This window comes from Buceros rhinoceros, unplaced genomic scaffold (genome assembly GCF_000710305.1).
Source record: "Buceros rhinoceros silvestris isolate BGI_N320 unplaced genomic scaffold, ASM71030v1 scaffold727, whole genome shotgun sequence".
Classification (NCBI taxonomy): Eukaryota; Metazoa; Chordata; class Aves; order Bucerotiformes; family Bucerotidae; genus Buceros; species Buceros rhinoceros.
In genome coordinates, this window is record NW_010420225.1 from 30620 (window position 1) to 56160 (window position 25541).

The following is a 25541-nucleotide window of genomic DNA, read 5'->3' on the forward strand; positions in this document are numbered from 1 at the left end:
TTCCCTGTGTTACAAATAACATCTAATAAGCATTGAATCTAAGTTTTATTGTGGACTCTAGGTGAAAATTTTTCACCTGTGTCTTTGTAAAGTATTGGGCTGTGGAAGAACAATGTCATGCTTATCAGGGCAATCAAGTGAGTACTGCAAGACAAGCCCTCGGGAGTTACACTGAAGTATCATCATGCTGGTTTTCCTTATGTGCGCGCGGTTGACACCCGCTCTTAGACAGCTTCTAAAACTCGGCTTGATTCTTAAGCCTCAAGAAAATAAGCCAGACTGGTTCTTGTGGTTGTCTTTTGTTTTGTTCTGCAAATGCATGATCCTTCTGAAGACCCCGAGGTATTTCTGAGTTGGTTTTGATGGGCTTGCAGGAGATGGCACCCTCAGGGACACCCCAGCATCTGAGTGACGGGAGAACGGCGAGGCCTCTGGTGTGGAGGTCCTCCCTAGTTCAGTGTGCAGCACTGCTCCTTCTCTACCTGTCCTGCTTCCCCGTGGACCACTGACACTCAGCAAAAGCAGATGCCATTTGCAGGGAGGTGAAAGTGCTAACCCTGCTGGTTAAGTTAAAATTGCTGACACGTTTGCAATGGCACTTTCATCTCTGTTATCTCCAGAGAGCTGCTTGTATCTGACCTTGCACTGGATTTTTACCCTCGTGCATCTTTGACTTGATCAACTTGGAGCAGCACATAGTGGGTACTCGGGCTGAGGAAACAGCTTGATGGACAGGAAGAACATGGGATAAGGGATAGCAATCAGAAGTACTGAGATTCTATTTTATTTTCAGGTAATCTCTACTTTCTATACAAACATGCCTTTGGTACACAGTCCAGATTAAGAACTCTAAAAATAAACCTTTCAGTGAAAATTTATTGAGGAAGTTTCACAGCTCTATGTTGTGAAGCTCTGAGTTCTTTTTTTGCACTATGCTCTTCAATTAAATTGAAATTTTCTGAGAAAATACTGTTTCAAGCACTGTTTCAGATGGAAAGGCAGTGCGTTGAAAGGGAAATGCAACAGTAAGTAGAGATCTTTGTGGCTTACACAGCTTTTACAGAAATGTTCTTACCATGTACCAGACTTCCAGCTCATGTTTTGGGGGAGAATTATGTTCGTCATTAAATGTTAATTTTATGTTGAAATTCTTATGGCTGGGGGCATTTTCCTAAGATTCCCTTTTCCACTGTAGGAGATTAATATGGGGCTACCAGTTGGTTGTTCAGTGCCTCCAGATGAATTGTGCTCAAATCTTAACAACACTCTTTAATTCCAGCCCTGCTGAATTACCTTTGGATATGAGAGACTTCCTGCAAGCCTGTCCCATCTCTTGCAGTGGGCTGGAAACTTGCTCACTTAGCCACCTTACCTTATTGTGGTGTGCCACTGGTACACGGCAGAGATCAGGAGAGCTCCGTGGCTGCTTTTGTTTGGCCCAGTTGCTCTTAGTATGTGCAGTGTGACAGCTAGAGAGAGGCTGTGGTGGTTTTTGGTGTGTCCTGAGCCTTCTGCCCAGAGGGCTCTTCTCAGTCAGACTCACGGGCCCCAACACGACACGATCGCCCTCCTTCCAGACACACCACGCATGGTGTGTTGGGGTTGTGATGCATTTCTGGGCCTGTGGTGGTTGTGCTTTTGGCAGCTGGGTATGTGAGATACCTCCCAGCTTGATTTTTTTTTTTTTTTTTTTTTTCCCCCCCCTGGCTTGTGCCCCCCTGGGGTGTGTTGGATTCCTCTAAGCTTGTTTTTTTTTTTTTTTTTTTTTTTCCCCCCCCTGGCTTGTGCCCCCCTGCTGAGAGAGGTTTGGTAGCTTTGCTGGTGCAAGCTGAACCTCATTAGTCAGAGTCCAGGGGAGGGAAGGGGCCTGGTTTGGGTGACTAAAATCTCTGGGGTCACTCAAGGACCAGACTTGCTGCATGTAGTCTCTAACAGAAAAGCTCACCAGAGCAATATTGTGGAAACACTCCCCGTTTGGTTCGAGTGGAGTGGGCTACACACTTCCGTGATACTGAGAAACTAATCTGGTTTGTCATTAATGCAACCGAACATATTGCAATGCAAATGAGTGGGGCTGCATGACAAGTGGTCTCACAGTCCTCAGCACTTGCTATTGATTGTGCAGTCTTAATTATTCATGCTATGCAAATTGCATTTCTCATCTTGCTCCTTCTTGTCTACATATTTTTGATACAGGACGTGCCTGCAAACAGTTTTGTTCTTTCACTTCAGAGATGAGGATTGTTTCTGGCAAAGTTCTTACTGTTCCTTTGTTGAGCCAGTACTGGCTGATCTGGACAAGGCTCGGGAGCTCTGTCAGAATGAATTCATCTTGCTGTAACTTTAGATGAAGAAAGGGAAGAATTTGTGGAGTATTATTTGAAAAGAACGAAAGCTTTAAAAGAGTTTCCAACTGTCTTTGTTTTCTATATGGAAGCCCTTGTGGTAGTTGTTTTCTGGTCAGTTGTTTGGAGTAGACATACGGGAGTGTTCTTTTATTCATCCTAAATATTATTTTGCATTTCAGGTATACTAAACCACTAACCTTTGCAGACTGCATTAGTGATGAATTGCCATTGGGATGGGAAGAAGCTTATGACCCTCAGGTTGGAGTTTATTACATAGACCACAACACCAGTAAGTGCCACATTACTGTGTTTTTACAAAGTGAATGTTTTGTGCCTGTGTTAAAATATACTGAATGCAAACCCACAAAATCTCTAACAGCAAGTTTTAGAGTAGATGAGATCTGCAGCTCGTGAAATCAAACCCAGTCCTTCTCCATTGTACAGCTTACTTCCCTCTCTAAAACAGGAATTGGAGACCTTTTGCTTTGCAGTCTTCACATCAGCAGTTGCGTTCAAGCTAATGCTACGGACACACCTGTGTAAGAGTCTGGCTAGGTAGCAATGATCTGGAGTTTGTTCTTAGCCTGGAATTTGTTCTTGTGGCAAGACCATCGGAAACAGTGCAAAGGTCCTGTGCTGATTCCCCTGGCAGGGATACACGGAATGACTGCATGAGCTGCCTTTGCTGCAGGAGTTTGCTCTGCCTTTCCTGGGGAGGGAACTCTCAAGTAGGCTTGGGACATCCTGAGAGGTGGGTGAGTCGGAAAAGAGTTGTGTTCAGGCTTGTGGTGGCTTTATTCTGCATCCTCAACCTAAGCCACTCTGATTGTCTTTGTTAGGTGGCTTGATAGACCAGAAGTGTTAAGCCTTATAAGCTCATCTGAATGGTAAGAAAATACAGAATTTGATGTCATTACAGGCATTGTTAGGAAATATGTATTGCCTTGTGCTAGAACAAATCTCCTGAAAAAAGTAATGAACAAATCTCCTGAAAAAAGTAATAAACAAATCAGTGACTTTGGTTCTGTTTACGGAACAGCTCCAATTGCAGTCCAGAAATTCAGAGCAGAACCATGCCCAGGCCCTTTTGGGGGTGCTTGTAACTCATGCACAGAGCAAATCTTTTAATTAAAAGACAAAAGTATCTTGAAGTTGTTTGGGTTTTTTTATTTCGGCTTCTAGGACTCCAGCTGACAACTTCAGCAATTTTTTTTTTAAATAAAAACGTGCATGTCTGTTTTTTTTTCCTGTATCTCTTTACACTCTTCCCTTTTTCAGAAAAGCTACATTTTCACTTGGCCTGGGACTGCACCTTCCAGGTTATAGCAACTTCTCTCGGGTATTAAAAACGCAAAATGAAAAAACCCATTCTCAAAAAAGCACTACCTACCCTGCAACACTAAGATCAAATATCTCCAGATGTGAAGGTGGCACAGTTATTTTTACTTAGGGCTTGTCATCTCAGTATCACAGTATTATCTCCAAATGGCTTTATTTTTCTGTGAGGTGGGGATGTTGATTTTTCCTTTTGCAGGAAAGGATGGTGGGGAAGAAAGGGTAGACAAGCCTACAGGACCACCCAAAGGAGATCTGCAGGGGAGAGGACTGGACAACCTTTGCTTTGCAAGGCCCAAATTGAGGTCTCCTGTAGGTCTCTAAGAAGGTGTCCCGTGTCCGTTTGGCTGGCACGGGAAAGCACTCTGGAGAGCTGACAATGAGGCTGCCTCCTGCAGACAGTCTGAATCTTAGTGCTTTGTCTGGTCTCCCGGGGGTCTGGGTTATTCCTGCGTGGACCACACTTACAAAAGGAGTAAGAGCTGAGTTGAAGTCTTGTTAAGATTTCTCTTTATCTCCTTCTGAATGATTTAATGTTTTCATGACTGTGTGCAGCAAGGATGAAAGAAAAGCCTGGGCAAGCATTCCAGAGGAGTCAAAAACATGGTTGGACTTCTCCCTTCTCCGGTGGTAGGAGGTTTGCTGTGTCAGGTGCTGGGATGTAGGAGGTGCCTAACAGTGTGCTCCAGGCCAAGAGCAGCCCAGAGACAGGGATATGCCACCTTCCAGTGACTCTGACAGGCTTTGCTGTGTTAGGCAGCAGTCCTGGATTAAGAGGTTCCTGCTAATTCAGTTTTCCCTGTAAAGCCTTTTGGGGAAGCTGTTTGTTCCCTGTTCCTTTCCAGTGAAATATTCGTGGGGCACATCCCTTGGATCAGTTACCACCTGACAAACCAGAGGAAGTTACATGGACTGTTGCAGTAGATGTAAGTCTTGGCAGGTGCTGTGGGAGCTGGCATTGTCCCCAAAAGTAATATTCAGCCCCCTTCTGCAGTGAACATCAGGGTCACCTCTGACCACAGGAAAAATTTGGCTCACGTGTTAGTCTTTTCCATGTCCCCTCTGAACTTTGTCCTCAGTTTGAGACATTTTTATCTTCCCTTTTGTCTTCCTCTCCTACCCACACTGGAGGAAGCTGAGTGTTTGTAGTTGTCACTGTGGCCTGTCCTAGCTCATTAACTTCCTCTGCTGGCATTTGCCTAAACAAGGCTGGCCAGATATGGTACTGGGGGGGGATCCAGTTTGGGTTCAGGGACATAACCTTGATCTGAAGGCTGCTGTGGGATGTAGAAGCTTGTCAGACCTCCTGAGTGTTCCAGCTAGCAGAAGCTGCAGCATGTAGGTGGGACAAACCAAACATAGTCGTATGTTTGAGTTGGCCCCAGGGTGAACACACAAAGATCTGGTTGCAGGTCTGAGCCCTGTGTGGTCCGTGACAGTTAGCCCTGGTCTGTGCCACTCAAAAGCACCACAGGCTTCAAGGGCATGCAGAGAAGGCTTCAAACAGTGCTGTCACCTGCTTAATAGCAGGTGCTCTTAAAAAGTTTCATTTCTATGGGATGCCAGAGGCCACAAGATGTGACATAGAATTTCAATTGAAAGGTTAAAAAGAAGAGAAACAAAATTGTAACCCTCTGTCTTATGCCAACTCTAATCTGAATCATGATAAAGCAAACCATATTCACTTACCTTCAGCTAATCAAGAGGCTCATGTTTGTGGTTTATGATGAAGCATCCTCTGGAGGGTGTCCAAAACCTTCTTCCTCTCCAGGATCTCTGTGCAGGAAGGAACCGTCATCAGAGGGTGTGAAGGGGATGGAGGCTTGTTGGTTCTTGCTGCGCACTATCAGAAATAAGCCCAAGGACAGACCTAAATTAAATCTAAAGCCAGGAGCCATTAAAGTGAGATGGAGAGCCCTTCTAACCCTCTCTCTGAGGCAAAAGAATACAATTGAATTGGGTACCTAGAATATTCCTAATACAGTATTAATGCATAGCCCTGAGTGTCTGTCTCTGGGAGAGCTTCTTTGGAATTTGAATGGCACAAAACCCATGCTTTTCTTGCCAGATGCTGATGCAAGTGTAGTAAGACTACGTTCTTCAAACGTGAAAAAGTCAGATTTATTTATGACAAGCTCAACATTCAATTAAACATTCACAAGACAACAAATGATGTAATAGCCTTCATTTCTGTAGTCCTTTCACCTGACTTTTGAAGGTATTCTGCATTTCTCAGTAGCTGGGGCAGATCGGGAGCCCTTGGCCAACATTGTCATAGATGGTTATTGCATGTTTGAAAATCAGAGCTCAAGGCTGCAGGCAAGGGGATACCGTTAGTACTGTGATAACTGAAAAGGTTGAGGTGAATGTTTAGAAAAATGGGAGCAGAGGTGTTTCGGTATGTAAGAGCATTGTCCACCCTCTCCGTGAGCTGGTTGCCGAGCATTTACTTTGTCAGATGGTGTATGTGCTTGGGGCACTGTTGGTGCGTCACCACCTAACAGATGTTCACTATTGCAGGTTTTTATAGTCTTCTCCTCGTTGCTTATAATGGAGGGATTTCCCTGCAGCAGCTTCCGCCGTCCTTCTCATGATTAGAGGAAGAATGGGCTGCTAGGTTAAAGGAAAATGGGAAATACCCAAGCTTGAAGAAGCTATAGGTACAGGTAGACTTACGACCCAGTGTCCTCAATTAGACTTTAGAGTCATGGGTACTTTGCCAACGTCCTCATTAAGCTTGAAATGAAGAGTCCTGAGTCATGGTTGCCGGTGCGTGTTCATTCCGCCTGGTCTGGGGAAGCTGCATGGCTGGGAGTATGGGGACAGCTCTCCAGGTAACTCACAGCAGACTTTCCCCTTGCGGTTCAACTGGGAGTAAAAGGAGTTACTCCATCTGGGTGTGGGTGAGGGTTATCTGGAAAATGGCATTTGGGAGCAAGAGATTGGAGCCTGATGTTTTCAGACTCTTAACAGTTGATTACGCCGCTCTATCTTCACGTCTCTCCTTTTGCTTCCCTTAAGAAAGACCATAGTGCTGTCTGGGAGGGCACCAGCACCCACAGCGGCATAAGTAGCTGCTTTTTCCTTGTTATTTTGGGGCACTTTTTCAGGTCCAGGCTTAGCTTTTGTATTACATCAGCTGAGATGTTCTTTCCACTAGCAGGACCTATAAGGGACTTTTTATTGAAATGCTTCTGCAGATTATACTGTTAGTATCTTAAAAGTTGTTTTTACTCATCTTTTGCAGCTTCTCTGAGTTTTGTTATGTAATTTGAAATGCCATGTGTTCTTTTGGGTCTTTAGATACTGTTTAAACAAGTTATTGCTGCAGTACGCTGTTAATTTTCTCCTCAGCATGATCTTGGACAGCTCGTGAAAATGGCTGAGTGTCCATCCCTTGGGTAAAATCCTTTATTTCTGGTTTGACTCGTAGGATTATTGTCAAACCGTTCTCTTCCCTACATCCCGTGTATTGCGCTGTTGGTCTTATGCCTGACTCGCTTAAGAGCTGCTCATACCTTCCACTCTGGCAGCTTTTACTAAATATTTAAAGAGACTCTTAAGATATGCAGATTAGATTCCTACTGATAGTTTCAAGCAGCTCCTTTTTATTAATTATTCATTATGTGGTAACTAGGCATCCTTATTCAAGCACGGTAGTTTAGACAGTTTAGACCACTTAGTCAACTGAGTATTGGAACCTGTTCCAAGCGGGAGCATATAATAGCCCTGAAAGAGAAATGAAAAATATTTTGGACACTTCTTCATGAAACCAAGACAAATACTGACAATAAATTTCTCTAATTAGCATTAGAACTAGCTGTGTGTCTGTGACCTTATGCCTTTTTCATGATTAGAAACCTGAAAAGCAATATATTGGTGCATTGGGGTAACGGAGATGGAAGTGGTGTGGCTGTTCATGACTGCGTTGCCTATGTTACCAAAAAATATTTTTCTTGAACTCCGCCTCCTGTATTCTGCACTGATTTACTGCTGTGCCTGCTGTCAGTGAAGGAAATGTTTACTCCCCTTCTGAGATGCTGTTTATATAATGTCATTTTAGATGCTTTCATGAATGCATTGTGTGACTTAATGAGTATTTCTGCGCACCTATGGAATATGAGTGAGAAGGTTTTGTTCCCTCTTTTTAATAAAAGCCACTCGGCAGCTGAAGAGGATGGGCAGGGTTATAATTGCTTTCATATTGTCAGATGCTGTATAAGGCAGCCATGTGGCAATGATGTCTTCTGAAAGTTTATCAGTGAAATAGTTGAGGTATTTCATTAGTAATAGTATAAAGCAGTTGCAATAAAGATAAGTCTAGCAGTCAATGTCAGTGTCTTAGAGCTTGTGTGTGCGTGAGCCTGTGTGAATATTTTAAGAGGCAGAACCAGGATGGCTTCAGCAGCAGAGGAGCTGTAGAGCTGCACAGTGATTTCATCATGAATTGTTCTATACAGTGGTTCAGTGTGGCAGAGCTCCCTGGAGCCCATTGTGGATCGGTGGTCACTGCTGAAGAAAAAGGAAAATGTCTTTATTCAACTCTTTTACTATGGGATGGGTCAAGGGTCTATTTTTAAATACTGCTGTAAAAGAGGGAGCTTCTCCAGGCAGCAGTACAAACCTGCGTTCCACTGATCTCGCCGCCTCCTGTTTTCTTTCTAAGAAACTACGCAGATAGAAGACCCTCGTGTGCAATGGCGGCGGGAGCAGGAGCACATGCTGAAAGACTATCTTGTCCTGGCCCAGGAGGCAATTGCTGCGCAGAAGGAGATCTATCAAGTGAAACAGCAGAGGCTCGAATTGGCCCAGCAAGAGTATCGGCAGCTGCATGATGTTTGGGAGCACAAGTTGGGCTCTCAGACCAGCCGTGAGTAGTTAGTGAACTCTTATCCAGTGACTTTCTGAGTCCTGATCCCTCTAGGACAGTAAACTGCCTGGTGCTGGTCCTGTGGTAGAGCACTGGTGTGTGCTGTGCAGTGTCGCTCTCCACGTTTGCTCAGATCATCTCAAAAGCAATAGGGCAGCTGCATGATGTTTGGGAGCACAAGTTGGGCTCTCAGACCAGCCGTGAGTAGTTAGTGAACTCTTATCCAGTGACTTTCTGAGTCCTGATCCCTCTAGGACAGTAAACTGCCTGGTGCTGGTCCTGTGGTAGAGCACTGGTGTGTGCTGTGCAGTGTCGCTCTCCACGTTTGCTCAGATCATCTCAAAAGCAATAGCTGCCCATTTGGTGCAGGTTAATTGTTACGAAACGCTGTTGCGGTTGGCTCGGTCACTGGAGTCAGCGTACAGACTTTCAGTCACGGGCTTCAACATATGAAAAAAATTTCATCATTGGCTCAATGTGAAAAAAAGAATTTAGGTATTATTTTCCATGATTCCCCTGTCCAAAGAGTAGAAACAAGGCAAGAAGGCTCATCTCAGATAGCATTCCCAGGCCCTGTTGGAGTCTAACATCTCAGGTAGCTGCGTGACTGTCGCGGGGAGCTACGGGTCTGTGTGTTATGCCATGTAAAAGCTATCATTGGTGGATTATCTCTCTGCGTATGAAGAACATTGGCTTGTGCTCCATATTCTTTGTCACACAGGAAACATCAGTACCTGTTGCTTCAAGATTTGATGCAGGAATGTTTAGAGAAGGCCAAATTTTCCCCTTACTATTACTAGTTAGGAGCTGCAAAAGGTCCATTGGTGGATTTATTTCCTGCAAGTCGTGTGTACATATTTTTTTAATAATCCTTAGTATTGCAGACCTCAAGCAAGAACATTATTCTTGCTAGCCACATCAGTGGACTGACCTCCCCCTGCTTCACACTTGCTGTGTTCATTCATGCTGTGTTATGGTGGTGAATTCCACTGGTGAATCCTGTGCCTGACGTTAATAATTATTTCAGTGGTTTTCTGTCAGCTGGGGGATTCTTTTTTGAGTACAGGCCCATCCATCATCTCTGAAGTACCTTTGAATTGTCTTTGTAGTCTTTTCTTTAGAGCACTCTACCGAAGTACCGGTGTACAAGAGCAGTACGCTAAGAACACTGCGAACATGAATTTCACTGGCATGATGCGATCTGTGTTTAAAAATACAACCAAACAGAAAGAGCTAGAAATGCTCTCCTATGTTTTATAGGGCGTAAACTGATGGCTGCAAGGATGAAAATATCTCCCTTGCCTACAGCTACCTCTAACAGCACTGCACATTGGGGAGCTTCTGTACCTTCTGAAGCAGAAGGGTTTTAACTGCTGCGGAGAAGAGAATTCTGCTCTTAATGGGACATTGATTTAATCTGGTGTGACACATTGTACGAATGGTCATGTCCTCAAGGCTGTGAGAAGGATTGCATCACATTTTTTCAGTTTCTTGTAATTCTTTGCTTTTCTTTGTTTCTAAACATTCAGGGGATTGTTTACTCAACGAGAAATTTTTGAAAGAAAAAAATAAAGTAAACCTTTATGCAATGCTTGTCCCTTCAGTTCTGTTAAATGCCTTTGGAAAGGCAGGAAGCCACACTAGTGAATGGAGTGAAGATGTTTGGGAGTCTGAGTTTAGTGTGTTAACCTGGAACAAATCAAGACTTTGGAGGTACAAGGCATGCTCTGGCCTCTTTAGTACACGCTTTTTTGTGGAGTACTTGATTGCACTGTTGCCTTTCCCTGACTTTGAGGGGCGAGAAGAGAATTGGAAAACAGGTAAAAGGCCTACATCAGCAGTGTTTGGAGATCTGGGTGTGCAGGAGTGATGGGAGATGTTGATTTGTGGTGGGGCTGACGGAAGAGTAGGGAGAAAGGTAGAGCTGTTAAACTGGGTGTTGTATTTGTTCTAGTGCTGTCTGGCTCATCGTCAAGTTCCAAGTATGACCCGGAGATCCTCAAAGCAGAGATTGCTACTACAAAATCCAGGGTGAGTAGTACAAATGGACCTTTGCTTGACACGAGTAAACTGCAGGTATTTCCAGACCTCATGGGAGATACTAAAAGGAGATGCCAAAGCAGTTGAAAGAGCTAATGTTGCCATAGTTAATCTAGGAGATAATTTATCAGAATTCTCAAACGTTGCCGTCTTAAGAGTCTGAAACACTTTATTTCCCTTAGACTTTAGACTTCCTTGGAAGCTGGCAGTAGCGGCTGCTTACAGATACGCTGTGGGGCATTTAGCTGCATGCTGGCTCCTCGGTGTGCCGCAGCGCTGGGTTGCTGTGAGCTCTCTCCAGAGACTGGCAGCTGTTTTGTCCTGGGCTTAGTGCGGGTTGTTAGCAGCAGCAGTGTGTGCTCTCATGCAGAGCTCAGTTTGGGAAGAAAGGACTAAAGTAAAGTAGGTCAGTGTGGCCTCTGTGGAGGAATATAAAACAGCAAGCTGTAGGGTCAGTGGATTTACAGTATGTATTATCATCCTGCTGTGTTACTCATGCAGTGGGGCCTTTTAGTTTGGTATCTTGGAGGATGGTTTCTATCCCTGTAGTGTAACTCCTGTCCCGATGCTTAATGTTTGGGGTTTTTTTTTCTTTTTTATGGCTGGAAAGGTTTTAAACATTTCTGAGTAAAATCAGTGTGTTTTCATTCCTGTCTCAAATTTTTCTCTGCTTTTCTGTTTATGAGGTTGAAACATCCCTTGAGCCCCTTATTAACTGATGTAATATCTGGGCACTGGATAAACCCCTCCAGTGATAATGTCCCAATAAGGATACAGTCAGGGCTGTTAGCTGCTACTAAGATGAACTGATTATCTGGAAACTGTTTAGAAAACTGTCTACTCTGAATAAGCTTTTAATTGAATGAGTAGTGCTGTACCTAAATATTCATATAAAATACCATTCTGAAAATCAGACACCTTGCTTTGCCGCAGGTTAATAAACTCAAGAGAGAAGTAGCTCACATGAAGCAAGAGCTCCAGTACAAAGAGCATGGATTTCAAACACTGAAGCAGTAAGTTTGTTCTCAGGATCTTATTTTCAGTGTAGAACATCTCTGGCTTGTAGTGCATCCCCCTCTACATTTATAAATAGCTGCTGAAATAATGTAAGCTGAAACGTGTTGCTGTTGGTATCTTTAGGCATGTGCAGCTGAAAGCAGTACACAGCCACGGGGGTGGTTCTCTCAAATCAATGCCTGTATGTGATTGACCCTATCAGAACTGACTTCATGGCAGAAAGGTTTTGAAACAGGATCTTGTCAGTGAAACGGTATTCTGTTCTTCTCGGTATTTCTCATACGGATGACGCAGTACGGCCTGTTGTCTTAATTGCAAGAGCCATTGTTTTAGGACACCGAGGAAAAATCTGGGGTGGAGTGGAAGGGGAGGGAAAGTTTCAGGTACTTACCTCTGTATGAGTAGACACCTGGCATGTTTTAAATAACATCACTGGGTAATATCATGTATAGTAACCATCAGCTGCGGTAGAATTGCTTTGAGAAGAGGGAAGGATGAGGTGGTTTGTAATTAGGTGGTGCAAGTGAGTACATCCGTGCATGTGAGATCTGTGCCTGGTTTCCAAAATCAAGACTGAAGAAGGAATTCTCGTAGATAGCAAAATTGATCCTCTCCAGGTTAGAAACCAGCAGCAACCTGCCCAGATGTTCTGTTTTTGTTCTGTATGCATCTTTGTCCTTCCTAAGGAGTCAAAGAGATGATATGGCTAAAATAAGAATGAAGCTTAATGTACTTCTGAATGGAGTAAATTAGCCAGTGATGAGTGGGGTTCTCTGTTCCTTCAGTGTGTTGTTCTTGAAACTAGAAGTCAAGATGCATGCCCCTAGGATGATTAAAGTAATTGGATTTTATAAAGTGTTAGCTTACTGTATTTTTTTTTTAATTTCCATGCAGAATTGACATGAAAATGTCTGATACTCAAGGTGGCTACAAACTTGATGAGGGGATTTTTAAAAGGTTTAGCTTACTTATTTTTTTTTTTTAATTTCCATGCAGAATTGACATGAAAATGTCTGATACTCAAGGTGGCTACAAACTTGATGAGGCACAAGCCATTTTAAGTGAAATGAAAGCTCTCAAGAAGGCCATCACATCAGGGGAGAAAGAAAAACAAGACCTCATTCAGGTATTGAAACAAGATGACTTAGTAGTACTTTGCCGTTGCTATAAGATTGAATTTCTGAGAAGTAAGTTTCTTGTGTTTCAGATATGTAATTGAGGTTTTCATTAACATAAATTAGTTCTGTACTGTGGTTGGACTGCTGCCTTTTTGTTCTTCAGATCCTGGAAGTAAGAAGATAAAATATAGCAACTAAGAGTAGTAAGCACTTGCTTAGAGCTGAGTGTTTGTCTCGGGGTTCATTGGACAAGAATGAACCAGTGTGACTGTTCTGCTGTAAAAGAGTAGACCTGGGGAAGCCGTGAAAACGCAGGGGTCCCCTTGGTCTGCCGTGTCCAGCAGAGAGCCTGTCTGTCCGGGCCGGACGGTGTGCTAGTGCCTGTGGGCCACTTGTGCTGTGGGAGGTGCAGTCTGGCCGTGCCTGCCCTCCTGTTTGCAGAGTCCGACTGCACCCAGTAGACACAGCCAGATCTTAATCGTGCAGTTTAGGCTAAAACTATGTAGCTGCTGAGGTACTTTGAGCAGAAGTGAGCTCACCTCATGACTTTTTATGGTTTTAGAGCTTAGCTAGGTTAAAAGACAGCTTTGTGAATGACAGAGGATCCCAGTCAGACCTGTGGGCCAGCAGCGTGTCCGTGGAAAGCTCCAGCCCTTTGTTACCTCGGCAGTACCTGGACGTCAGCTCCCAGACGGATGTTTCAGGAAATGTGAGTAATGTGTGAGAAACCAAGTGCCTGTGGAGACATTCCTCTGAACTGCGTGTAGTACTACCTTAGAATGAGTTTCCAAGCACAGGCAAGTGTCTATGAAATTATACCTTCTCCTGGTTTAAACTTCAACGTGACCTTCCTTTTTGTGTAATGTTAATTTATCTCTAAAGACAACTTGCTGTTTCCCCACGCTATCTCTGTTAGAACAACCCAGGTGGGAATAAAAGGGAAGGAAGTTGTATTTTGCCTGTAGGTGTAGCTTCTTGTGATACAAATATTCCCTTAGCTCTTTATAGCAATGATACGCTTCTAGACAAGAAACATGCAGCGGCTACGTCTGGGCTAAGCTCTAATGAGGACTCTTCCCTTAAGAGAGAGTTTGGCTTTTAGTGTCTTACAAGTGAGAAAGATAGCATATGTGCTGATATTTTGATGCCATCAAAGTCACGGTACTCATAAACCTTCAGTCCCACTTGTGCAACAAGATCGTAACTGTCAGGCTGGTGCCAGCCCGGCGAGGACTCGATCAGCGCTGTGAGCACCTCCTCTGTCTCGCAGGACGTCGCAGAAGCCTCTCCTGTGAACCTTCAAACATATGCAGCCACTTGCGGTCAGGGCCGTGCGTGACTGAAGAGCTTCAGGTCTGGGCGTGATGGGATGTCCCTTGTCTTTAAGACTTTACAGCCCAAGAAAGATGTCATCCTCGGCAAAATGCCACACAGCAGTTACAGGTTGCAAACAGTATTTAAGAAGGAAGATTACAGAGCTATTTGTGTGTGTGTGAGAAGAGAAGCCCGAGATAGATGTGGTAGATTTTATTTTTCTGATAAACTAGGCCAAAAAGACTCTGAATCTTGGGGGGGTTTAAGTATTTGAAGAAATCATGAAAAATTTAATCAAAGGCCAGATTTTCCCATTCTGTGATTGATTTGACTGGTAAATGAGTTTGACACGAACAAGTGTAACTTGTACCACTGTCAGTAGGGAATATCAAAAGAGGAGTGGTTTCTAAGTTGTTCATTTAATATTTTTTTGTCTCAGTTTATTGCCAGCAGCAACAACCAGTTGGCTGAGAAAGTGAGATTACGCCTTCAATATGAAGAAGCGAAGAGAAGGTAATTCTTTGGACTGTTGTACCTCTTGGCTGTCACACAGCTTATCCTGAAGATAGGTTCCACTAGAAAAGGTGCCACTCAGGTTGAAACCCGGTGTTACTGCGGAATACTGAGCCAGGGAGGCAATAGGCTTTTTGGGCCAATGTTATCATGCAGTAAATAAACAACCATCCTAGAAATTACTAAGGAGTGAGTAACACATGAAGAATTCAGTCTGGCCCCACCCGTGGGGACCTAAGTGGTTTTACTACCTGTGGGCAGTGCTTCCCCATTCCTAATAAGGAGACCGTGCTGCAAGGCATCTCCTCGCCCTGGTCAAAATGAAACAAATGTTTGCATGGCTTTGAGTCTGATTGATAGGGAGAAACGTATTTTGTGTTAACACCTGAAATATGGTCACTGGGTACGATTCCGGGGCTTATCTGTAAGAATGGAAGTTTTCACCCTTGTCCTCTGATCTGAGATGAATGAATAGATTTTCAAAATTCCTGTCTACTTAACAGGCAAATTTAAGCAAATGTCTTCTGAGTTTTACTTTTATTTTTAATAGATAACAGCTAACTCAACTGGTTAGTTAAACAAAAAACCAGCCAGCATTACTATTTAGACTTCGGCCGGCCTAGTCCGTGTTCAGCGCTGTAACCATTGGTGGTGGTGACTTCAATTTTAACTGCTCTAAAGGACTGCTGATTTGCAGTTCCAGAATAACAAACTTCAGGTGCATGAAACAACCTGCACTTGGGATATATGCGAAGAGGAAGATCTTTTTCCGGTCTCTGGTTAGGGATAAGAGCTTTAAGGCTGAGGTTACTTATATTAGTATCTTGGCAGTTAGCATTACTCATATTAGCATCTGTGGCAGTTGACGAAGGCTGCGTGTGCCCAGCTGCTTTTGACACGAACTTACACTTCCCTTCCTTGGTGGAGCAATTTTATCAAACTGCCCCTTTTGCTAGTCCGAGATTTGCCAAACTGCCTTAACGTTCTCATCATCCTGTGACTTTTAAAACAACATTAAAACTATCAGTCTTCAAGAGGCAGTGGTTAATTTTTCAGTGTTAAAATTGCTTTTTATTTTAAAGCTTTTCTGAGGACTGCAATTTAATTCACAGTGACTTTACATGTTCAGACTGAAGTGGAGCACTCTTACTTAGCCTGTAGTTTTCAAGGAGGGGCGAGTGAATAACGACAAACCTGAGAAGGCAATTAATGTGCTCTTTAAAAAGAGACAGAGCTTTATAAAGGCAGCACAATAGTTCATCTGAAGTAGCGGTGAAGGGCCTACAACACAGTCCTGCAATTAAAGAAGGTCTGATACTTCGTGTCTCTCTACAGATTTTCTTGGAGTTTTCTCCTCATGATACAGAAAACTGTACCATGAGGAAAGATGGGTCTGAGTGGGCATGAATAATTGATGCTAAAATGAAAAGATCTCCAGCTATCAGAGCACTGTGGTTTTGGCAGGGTCTTTTGTAGGAGCTGCGGAAACACACGCCTGGACTGGTTTTAAGCTGGAACGATTGTATGGATATTGTGACTCACAAGGAACCTTCAGCTCCTGTGAAAATTCTTCCTTGTGATGTTAGAAGTGTTTCCTGTTCCCACAGCAGCATATTAAAATGTTTCAAAACATAGTAGAAGAGCAAGTGTTTTGCCCATGCACATACTATGAAGGGAGCCAAATGGTGGAAATACCTGTCTTAATAGCTGGGCTTTACCCCGGAAGGTAAAACTTAAGGTCTGAAATCAAGATGATCCCCTTTTAGTTAGATTAGAACTACCAGATTCATAAGGGGCTGATGATTTTGCAAATGGGCTGGAACAGACATTCTTTACACCACTGTTGTGGACCAAACTAAAGACATAGACGTAGGTGAATATCTTGCTGAACTTCCCTGCACCAGAGGTGTCAGGGTGCAGTTCTGCATGTTCCCTTATCCACTGCTAAGTCCTTTCCTTTCACAGCTCAGCGAGACACTGAGAGCCCTAGAGCAGATGATGTTAAACCTTCAAAAAAGAGCAAAGGGCAGCCGCAGTGACAAACCTATAGCTTAATTGGTTTGGACGTCGATAATGGGTGTCATGTCAAAGGAGGTGTCAGTGCTACGTCTCAACAAGGAGATGGCTACTGAGGCAGCTAAACTGTGTTGCACAGTTGCAGGCAGACAGCAGCAACTCGGCTGTGTGGCACTTGCACTCTGTTCACTTAGTTCCTTCAACAGTTAAACTTTCAGCTTGGGTTTTGTGCGACTGGTGTTAACTCTGGGATTTTAAAAGTATGTTTTATCATCTCCTAAGGTGAAATATTTTAATGTCACATTTAGCAGCATTGCAACAGTGGTGGGTATTTGACTGGTCAGTTTTAACACCTCCCACTTTGATTTTTTTTCTGAAGAACAGAGTCTGATCTGATAAAGAATTGCTAATTACTGGTTGTGGATACACATCTTAGTGTACGCTTCTGTGGAGATACTGTGCTCTGAACAATCTCCAAAGACTAAAAATTCTACGTGCTGTGCCTGTGTCACAGATAAGTAAGTACCAGTTTTCCCCAGTGAAAAAAAGAAGAGACTTGATATGGCGATGAATAAATCATCTAACTACCTTTTCTAGGTGAAAAGAAAACAGTCAAATAAAACTTAAGCTTCCTGTTGTGTATTTTGTTCAGTCTTGCAAGCTAGGGGTGGTTCAGAAAGACGGTATGACCTGGGCCCAGTGTCGCCAGTTTCTTTGCAGTGCAAACCTAGCGTGGCTCGGCAGTGATGCGCTTCAGACTCGGGCAGTGGATGCTGAAGGGCTGGAGCTTTCAGCCAAATGCCGGACGGTTTGCAAAGCATTTCTTTTGTAATGATGCTGGTTTACTGCAAAAACAGAATAAATCAACCTCCTTTTAACTGAGAAGGGGAAAAAGAAAGATAATTTGCAGAGGGTAAAGCTTGAGGTTAGTTTAACGAAGCTGTTAGACTTCCACATGCATGGAGAACAAATTCCAGTGGAAAAGCCATATCCATGCAAATGTATGCCAGCAGTGATCAGATTAATGCCAACCAATCCTCTTAAACTTGTATCCCTTCAAAATGCACAGAGGAATTCCTGGATTATGAATTAATGCCACTGTTAATTCTTCGTTGGAGCACAGTATTGCACATAATCAGGCACTCAAAAACAAAACAGCTCCTAAGACGACCTAAAAATAGTTGAGCTGAATGTCTGTCAATTATGGAACTTTAATTAGAGTAATCAACCTGCTGTGGGAAACAGGTTTACAGAAAGCGAGCCTTCTCTTCAGAAAGGTGATCTCTAGTCTGTCTCCTGTGATGGAGGAGCAGGTCACTCTGTGTGAGCCTAATCCTTCACAGGCTCTCTCGGGTCTCGAGTTCCTCTTGGCCTCTGGAACCTGGAAGACAAAGCTTTATTCTTCAAGACCATTCAGCAGCCATGTAGCTGCCGCTGCCCTGATCTGCATCTTATTACTTACTCCACATGCGTTGATTTTACTAGTTGGCATTGAATTTGTTGTGTGCCTGCATGTTTGCTGGAGGAAGTGTGCGCTGTCCCACGCACTTCTGTAGCATAAACCAAGTTCTGGAAAGAACTGAATCCAGATTAGTAGCCACAACTATGTGGTGTGCCCAATTTAAGTCCAGTAATTCTGTCACCAGATCACAAAGCCCTTTTCAAAGGTAGATGAATACTGGACTTTCATTTGACGTATACAGCATTATACTTCCATTTCTTGTGTATTTACTAAATCTGAGTGAGGTTGATGTAAGGCAGTCACATGAAGGAGTGAGCATGTATGCTTTGACTCGCTGGTCTTCAGTCAGGTGAATTATTTTTGCTAGTATCTTGCCTTATATTGCAAGCTTCTCCTTGTTAGCCTTCTAAGACTTTGTAATTTCTCCACCTCAGCCCATTTTGCCATTCCCTGCTCCCCACTCAGTCACTTTTGATTGTGCCAGTTCCAGAAACGCCAGTTCTCGGTACCTCTTATTCAGCTTTATCTGAACTGTTGTTTCTCGCCAAACTACCGTGATCACCCTGTCAGGTCATGAGGAGTTGTAGATGAATGAGCCCAAAGGAGACAGCTTCCTTTTGGAAGAGTGACAGTACTGCCCTTGGTGCTGCATCCTGACCCGCTGCTGGGTTTCTGCTTCCCTCTGTATGTTGCATTGCAAAGCAGGTGGTTGAGTGAGCAGCCTCCTTACCTGCCGTGAGCGCCTGTCAAGTCAAAGCTCTTGCTAAATTCTAGATCTGTAGTAGTGTTGTGTTTGGTAATCATCTTCTTGCCTGAGATAATGTGGTATGGTGCCGAAGGATTAGCGATACAGACTTTGAAATCTGGAATGGAAATAGACTTTAAATTTCATGCAAACGAGAGGCTTTGGATTTAGGGAGGATCATACTGACTCTTTGACTATTTTTGTCCTCTGGTGCACATAGTACCAGAAGCAGCGCGCCTCTGTAACGTGTCCAGAGTGCTTCGTGTTGAGTCAATAGTCGGATTCTTACAGTGGCAGCAGGTGTATGATTAAGTCCCCATTGTAAAGACAAAACGAGTTTCCAAACTTTTGAGCAACCACTGATCTCATTGGCCTATCTGAATCGCATGTGGAGAGTGTATGGTTCCTTTTCCGTAAAACTGTTGAAAGATGAGAGATGTCCCATGTAATACTCTCCGTACCAAGTACTGTGAGGTCATTAGCCTTAAGGCGTATGAAACGCCCTATAGTATATCTGACAGCTCTTTTGAGGTCCAGAATTTCTGTTTTACTGTTTCCTGACTGGTGGACACTGCAGGTTCGCTAGAGCCTTAGCTTCCTGTTGGGAGCAAGGCTGAGTTAAAGTCCCATTCTGCACGTCACCCTCTCGGCTGTGCTGTCGCTTAACAGTGCCCTGGTGAGGAGGGCAGGAGGGTGAGGGTAGTTGTCCCTGAGCTGAGAGCCTTCTTCAGGGCAATGGAAGATGGGGTTGGTCGTGGTACACCTTTGTGTGTTTGGAGCAGTAGCTCAGACTCTCCTCATGGAATAACTGCTTTGTGTTTTGCTGCAGAATATCAAACCTGAAAATACAACTGGCTAAGCTTGACAGCGAGGCCTGGCCTGGTGTGCTGGACTCTGAGCGGGATCGTCTAATACTAATTAATGAGAAGGAGGAGCTCTTAAAAGAAATGCGATTTATTAGCCCCAGAAAATGGACTCGAGGAGAGGTGGAGAGACTGGAGATGGAGAGAAGGCGCCTGGAGGAAGATCTTCAGGCGGCTAGAGACACTCAGAGCAAAGCTCTAACTGAGAGGTAGGTTACTGGGCGTAGGACAGGGCTTGCCTTGTTGGGCAAGAGGTCATCAGGAGCAAGCAGCAACATCCGCTGGCTGAATGCTGATAGCAGCGTGCCCTCAGATTTCCCGGAGGCTGTTTCTACTTACGAGGTCTCTGAAGTCACCTCCCAAAAGAAACCTTACTCCCCAAGTGGGAAAAGGTTGTTGGTCCTACAAATGTATCCTCTGTGAGAGTGTAAGAAATGCTCAAAATAACCCAGTATCATGTTAGCGTACTATAATGTTTCTGTATGCAGCCGGCACCTTGCAACAGCTTCCATGGTTGCTGTGCAGTCTGGAGCTTGGTAAATGTCAACAGATGGAATTTTAAATTTTTTAAATTTGTTCGTTCTGAGCATCTTTGTCTGTGATTCCTGTAGGAACTGGTATTTGACAGGGCTGTGGGAGTTGCATGGAATATCCTGTGAATCTAAACTAGCTGCAAAAATGCCAGCTCTCCTCCCTAATTTGACTTGTGTTGCAGGGTGGAATCTCGTGGGGATGTGCAGGGAGGATGAATTCTGCATTAGGCATTGCCTACCAGCGCTTTACGCTCTGGCCTATTAATGTGGGTGGCTACAGCAGCGTTACTTCTAGCTGCAGTCTCTCGGATACATACGGAATTAAGCATGTTGCGTTCACTCTCTCTGCGGCTCTTGATTTTAATTTCTTACATACTCCATGTCCAGACTGCACCAGTTTTCTGCATAGTCTTTTCATGGTTTTAGCATGCTGGAAAAAAATGCAGGTATCTCAGATGTTTCAGCTGTGAGACTTTTACCAGCATGAAATACCTGTGGTTTGACAAATGTTTCTGGTCTTGCCATAGATGAATGCTCTCATTTCTGATTTTTAGGAAAAAGTTCCTGTTCCAGTGTGCCAAAGCAGCAGCATGTTTCTGGAGAAGGATTTCTTGTCCAGAGGCCTGTTTAGTTAGGGTTTGAGCACCCCAGTGCACGTTTATGCCTCAGACCAGTTTGGGTGTGAAATAAAACAGAGATGTTGCTATTGTCCCTAATTCATGTAAAGCCATAATGAGACCGTTAATAACTAAGTCACGTAAAACTTAATCATCCTTAGTCCTTACTGAAAGCAAATGAAAGCATTTTTAGCACAGTAAGTGTAAGAATGCAATAGTGTATAGCGAGCAAAATCTGCCAGACTTTTCTTGAGGGCAGATCATAGAAACATGAACTTCTACAGTACTGGCTGTAATTATTTTCCCCGTTGTGAATGTTTGCAGGATTGAGTTCCACGTTTTAAGATTGGGTGGTAAACACGTACACATCTTGACCAAATACCGTCCCACATTATACTGTGTATTAACTTTCGTAGAAAAAATAGAGTTTTCCTTTACTCCTAATTTTGAATAGTAAGTGCTGCTTTAGCTTATGTTTTTCTTCTCTCTTCTCTTAGACTGAAGTTGAATAGCAAAAGAAATCAGCTAGTCCGAGAACTGGAAGAAACCACACGATTAGTGGCAATGTTGCACACCCAGCTGAAAAGGTACGAGACCTGCTACAGAAACTGCACAGGGTGCGACTGCCTTTGCTAACGATTTCATCTCCCAGCTGAGAGGTCTAAAACGCCTTTCAGTTACAGTGGTGACCTAGGACCCCTGCGTGGTCACTGAGAGGAGAAGCCTTGAGGATTATACGTCCCGCTTGGTTTAGAGGGATGCTTTAGAGTGGGATGACCAACCTCGTGGTGGTGCCTGTCTGACGACAGGAGTTTGCACAATCCCTTCGATTTTGGGCTGTAACGTTTAGGTGACTAAGGATAGCTGAGGGGTTTTTTACTAACGTTTGAATTACTGAAGTATTATTAAGTATGTTAAAGACAGCTTAACTGTCACACAGCAAGTGAAGCGAATCTTGTAATGCAACTACATGTTGGGATAATATTTCTCTAAATTAATTCCAAGTGGGCTGTTGCTTGCAGAGCAGACAATGTGTTGAGCTATCTCCGAATCTCTTGTCACTCACATGGAATATAGAAATGTTTCAGCAGTCATAATGTGGTCTGCTTCTTCAGGCTGTAGTTTTGGAATACCGTAGGACTACTGTTTCCAGACAAATGCACAACTGACGGCACTAAGCCGAATCATCATTAGCTAAAACTATGGTTTTATCGTTTTGATTAGGAAGAGTTTGGTGGGGTTTTTGCTTGGTTGAGGTTTTCCCTATCAGTTTGTGCTGAATTTACTCTGTTTGTAGCTTCTGCTCCACTTGGATTCTGTTTCATTTTGGGAAGATGACACCGAAAAGACTGCAAAGAAATAATAGAGCAAGACTGACATGTAAATAAGCCACCACGGAGAATAGCTGTCTGTGATCCTCTTATGCAGTGGAAATGCATCATGTTTCATTTCATCTAGTGATTAGGGATCTTTTGAGGTGACCAAGAAGCATGTGAAACTAATTTCTTCCTAACTATGCACCCAGTGTTCTTGGCATGCCCCTTGATAAGAATAAGCATTTGTTATTAACCCCATAATGCAAAATGTCTGGCACTCAAAGGTATGCTCAAAATGAAGTCCAGCCCAGTCTGTTGATAGGGAAAAGTTCAATTATAAACCCTCCCTTTTCATACTGAAAAGCTGTGAATTTATTAGTCCTCACCAGATCTATATACGCTGCCAAAATGCAAAAACATCTATTGTGTTTCAGTTATGTTTCCCCTAAAAGCTTTTTTAACAAATGCGATGCAGTGCACGTCTGTTATACAAATGCAGAGGACATTTTGTCCCAAATGTATACTAAATTCTGCATACTTCCCTTTTTGTCATAAGGTCGTGGGCATAATTATACAAGTGCAGATTCTACCCCATAAATAATAAATAAGGGATTATTAGGCTTGTTAACATCCTCACTGATTTTCGGCGGGGCAACTTAAGCCACTTATGCATAGGCAGGAATTTTTCGGTAGCTAATCCATATCTGAAGTGTGAATCTTTAAACAGTCAGTAACGAGCAAGATATTTAATATCCAGAGCAGGAGTGTTAGTTTAAATGGAATTTCTAGGATGGTGTTTGTTGTGGTCAGTACTGGAGGATTTTTTGGGGTCTTTTTTTTTTTTTTTGAGCAGAAAATAATGTGCTGTGGTGTCTGGGCTTTCTCAGCTGAACAGACTTCTATTCAGCACCTGCTTAAAATTAATTTTGCTGTCAGTTATGTTCTGACCCTAGATCTCTAGGGACAAATAATGTGGGTTGCCCAGCCCAGCCCCAACTCTCTCCCTAGCTCTCCTGGCCCTGGATTCCACAGAGCAGCCTTTCACATAGGTAAATCCTGCCAGGTTTCTGGTGACTGCTGGCTGTTGTGATCTCCGAGGGCCAGTTCCACGCAGCTGTGATACTGTCTGTTGGCTCTGGGTCAAGGATTGAGGCAAATGGAAGAAAATTTCCATGTGGTCAGATGGTTCATTGCAGTAACTTCATCTTCTTGCATGGGACTTGCTGGTTTTTGCAGTCTGCTTTGGAGATTGACAGGAACCAAAGATTTTTTTTTTTTCCCCAGACAGATGTGGGAGGAGAATATTATTACTAATTTTAATATATTTGAAACTATTCATTAGAGTTGTTTTGGATAAACAAGGACTTTTATGAGGTTGATATGGTTAGTAAAAAATACGTATAAACTGTATTATTTTTATTGAAAAGTGACCCAACTTTTCTGCAGGGTAAACTGTGGTTCTGGATTGTTGTGGGGACTAATGCGTATGGCCTGAGCTAACAAAGCAAAATGTACCATGTGGGCTTAGATTTTGGTGACATTGCAGTGTTTCCCTGAGCAGTCCGGAGTATAATGGTTTTCTGGCTTGTTTCCTTCAGTCTCTCCACCAGCATGCTTTCCCTCTCCTCGAGCAGCAGCCCTGGTTCTCTTGCATCTAGCAGAGGATCTCTTGCCACCTCCAGCCAGGATTCATCCACCTCAGCCAGTTTCACTGATCTCTACTATGAGCAGCTGGAGCAGCTGGACTCAGACTATCAAAACAAGCTTGACTTGCTCTTAGAAGGAGCTGCTGGATTTAGACCATCAGGCTGTATCACCACTATTCACGAAAACGAAGTAGTGAAACCTCACAAAGCAGATACCACCAGTCGCATACAGGCTCTGAGATCGTTATCTGGTACTCCAAAATCCATGACATCGCTGTCTCCAAGGTCATCTCTCTCTTCTCCATCTCCACCTTGCTCCCCACTGGTGATAGACCCACTCCTAACTGGTGATGCCTTTTCAAGCCATATGGATTTTGATGACACAGAGATAAGTACCAATCTCTCAGAACTCACCCTAAACACTGGGAGTGGCAACGGTAGACTGGAAGAGCCGAGAGCAGGAGATAAACATCTAGGTCAAGGTATGGTAACAAACTATTTGCATGAGCATGCGTGCATTTATTTTTAATGTAGTTTATAAAGCATTGAGAAGCAAGTGTTTCAAAAGCTGTCTGTCATCTCGATACCTTTGTGTTGAAAAGCGTATTCAACTAAGTGTTTATCTTGCTTGGGAGAAAGGGTTGTTATTTTCATTTGTCCATGAAAAATGCTGCTGATCTGATGAGTCTTGCAGAAGACTGTATCTGGGTGTGGCTTTAGTGGACTTACATGAATGTGTACACAAATTACAGGGATTTTGTGTGCAAATATTAATGGTTGTGGTGGGATTCTTTGTTTAATTTGGCGCTAAACTACTCAGAATATTGTCTAGTGTTTTGGGTCTGGGAGGATTGTAATGCCGTATTGACACACAATTTTTGGCCAGGCTTTTGAGGAAGGCTGGGAAAGCCATTTAGCTTAATAGTTAAGAAATGATAATAAAACTCCTTCCCTGCTGCAATGTCTTGCTCTGGTTCCCAGTAAATCAGTGGCAATGAATTTATTAACTTGAGCTGAACAGACATGTCAAGGCTGTGCTTGAAATTCTGCTGGTTTGAGGGGGATGGTCTCTTAGCAACAAAAACGTGTTTCGATTGCGAGCGTGATAAAATAAGACATTTAGAGATAGTGGATGTTCTCATACATGCATGTGGCTTGTTGGTGGGTGGGAAGGGTTCACCCTTCTGTAGAATGATGGCTGGGCTGAAGTGGATGGAAAGCAGTAGGCAGCAGTCAGGGCAATTGTGCTGGGGCCTGTCTGAAGCCCTTGTGACTGTAGCTGGGTTTAAAGCCGGTGGAGATGAGTGAAAGGATGGGATTTGGAGCTGCAGTGAAGAGCTTTAAAGGCCATACAAACTTGCGAGCTGTAGTTGTATGAACCAGCAGTGCAGTTTGTTTTTCACAGGATTATAAAACAGCCTATGTGAAGAAAGAAAACTAGCACCGTGTTATCACTGCCTTCTGCACTGAGAAGGCTGACACTAAAATACGAAAACAGACACGAGTACAGATCTTCCCCTCTGAGCTACCATTTTCCTGCAAGCCAGAGGTATTATGCATTTGAGGAGGAAACACTAATTATTCCTACTAGAACTGGGCACTGATTAGTTTTAACCTTTTTAGCTCTTCAAGATTTGTCAAGGCTGTTAAAGTGAAAGCTCAGGTATTAAGCAGATTAAGTGATTATTGCTGTTAGCCAGTCAGCAGACAAAATAATCACCATAAGGAGTTTATTTCAGGGCAGTAATGAGATGAGATTTTACTCTTTGGGCATTTGGGGGCGGGGGG

General features: G+C 43.5%; 1 protein-coding gene across 1 annotated transcript in view; it reads left to right on the forward strand.

The window, feature by feature from the left end:
- The first annotated feature begins 2534 nt into the window (after nucleotides 1–2534).
- The window catches only part of WWC1 (WW and C2 domain containing 1), a 38009-nt gene continuing 15002 nt past the window's right edge, over nucleotides 2535–25541 (forward strand). Inside the window, exons 1-10 of the mRNA XM_010139206.1 lie at nucleotides 2535–2637; nucleotides 8350–8553; nucleotides 10508–10584; nucleotides 11527–11606; nucleotides 12607–12736; nucleotides 13291–13437; nucleotides 14482–14555; nucleotides 19608–19850; nucleotides 21289–21378; nucleotides 23706–24235. Of these exons, the coding sequence (XP_010137508.1) occupies nucleotides 8403–8553; nucleotides 10508–10584; nucleotides 11527–11606; nucleotides 12607–12736; nucleotides 13291–13437; nucleotides 14482–14555; nucleotides 19608–19850; nucleotides 21289–21378; nucleotides 23706–24235 (1522 nt within the window). The 5' untranslated portion in view covers nucleotides 2535–2637; nucleotides 8350–8402. The remainder of the gene's footprint in view (nucleotides 2638–8349; nucleotides 8554–10507; nucleotides 10585–11526; nucleotides 11607–12606; nucleotides 12737–13290; nucleotides 13438–14481; nucleotides 14556–19607; nucleotides 19851–21288; nucleotides 21379–23705; nucleotides 24236–25541) is intronic.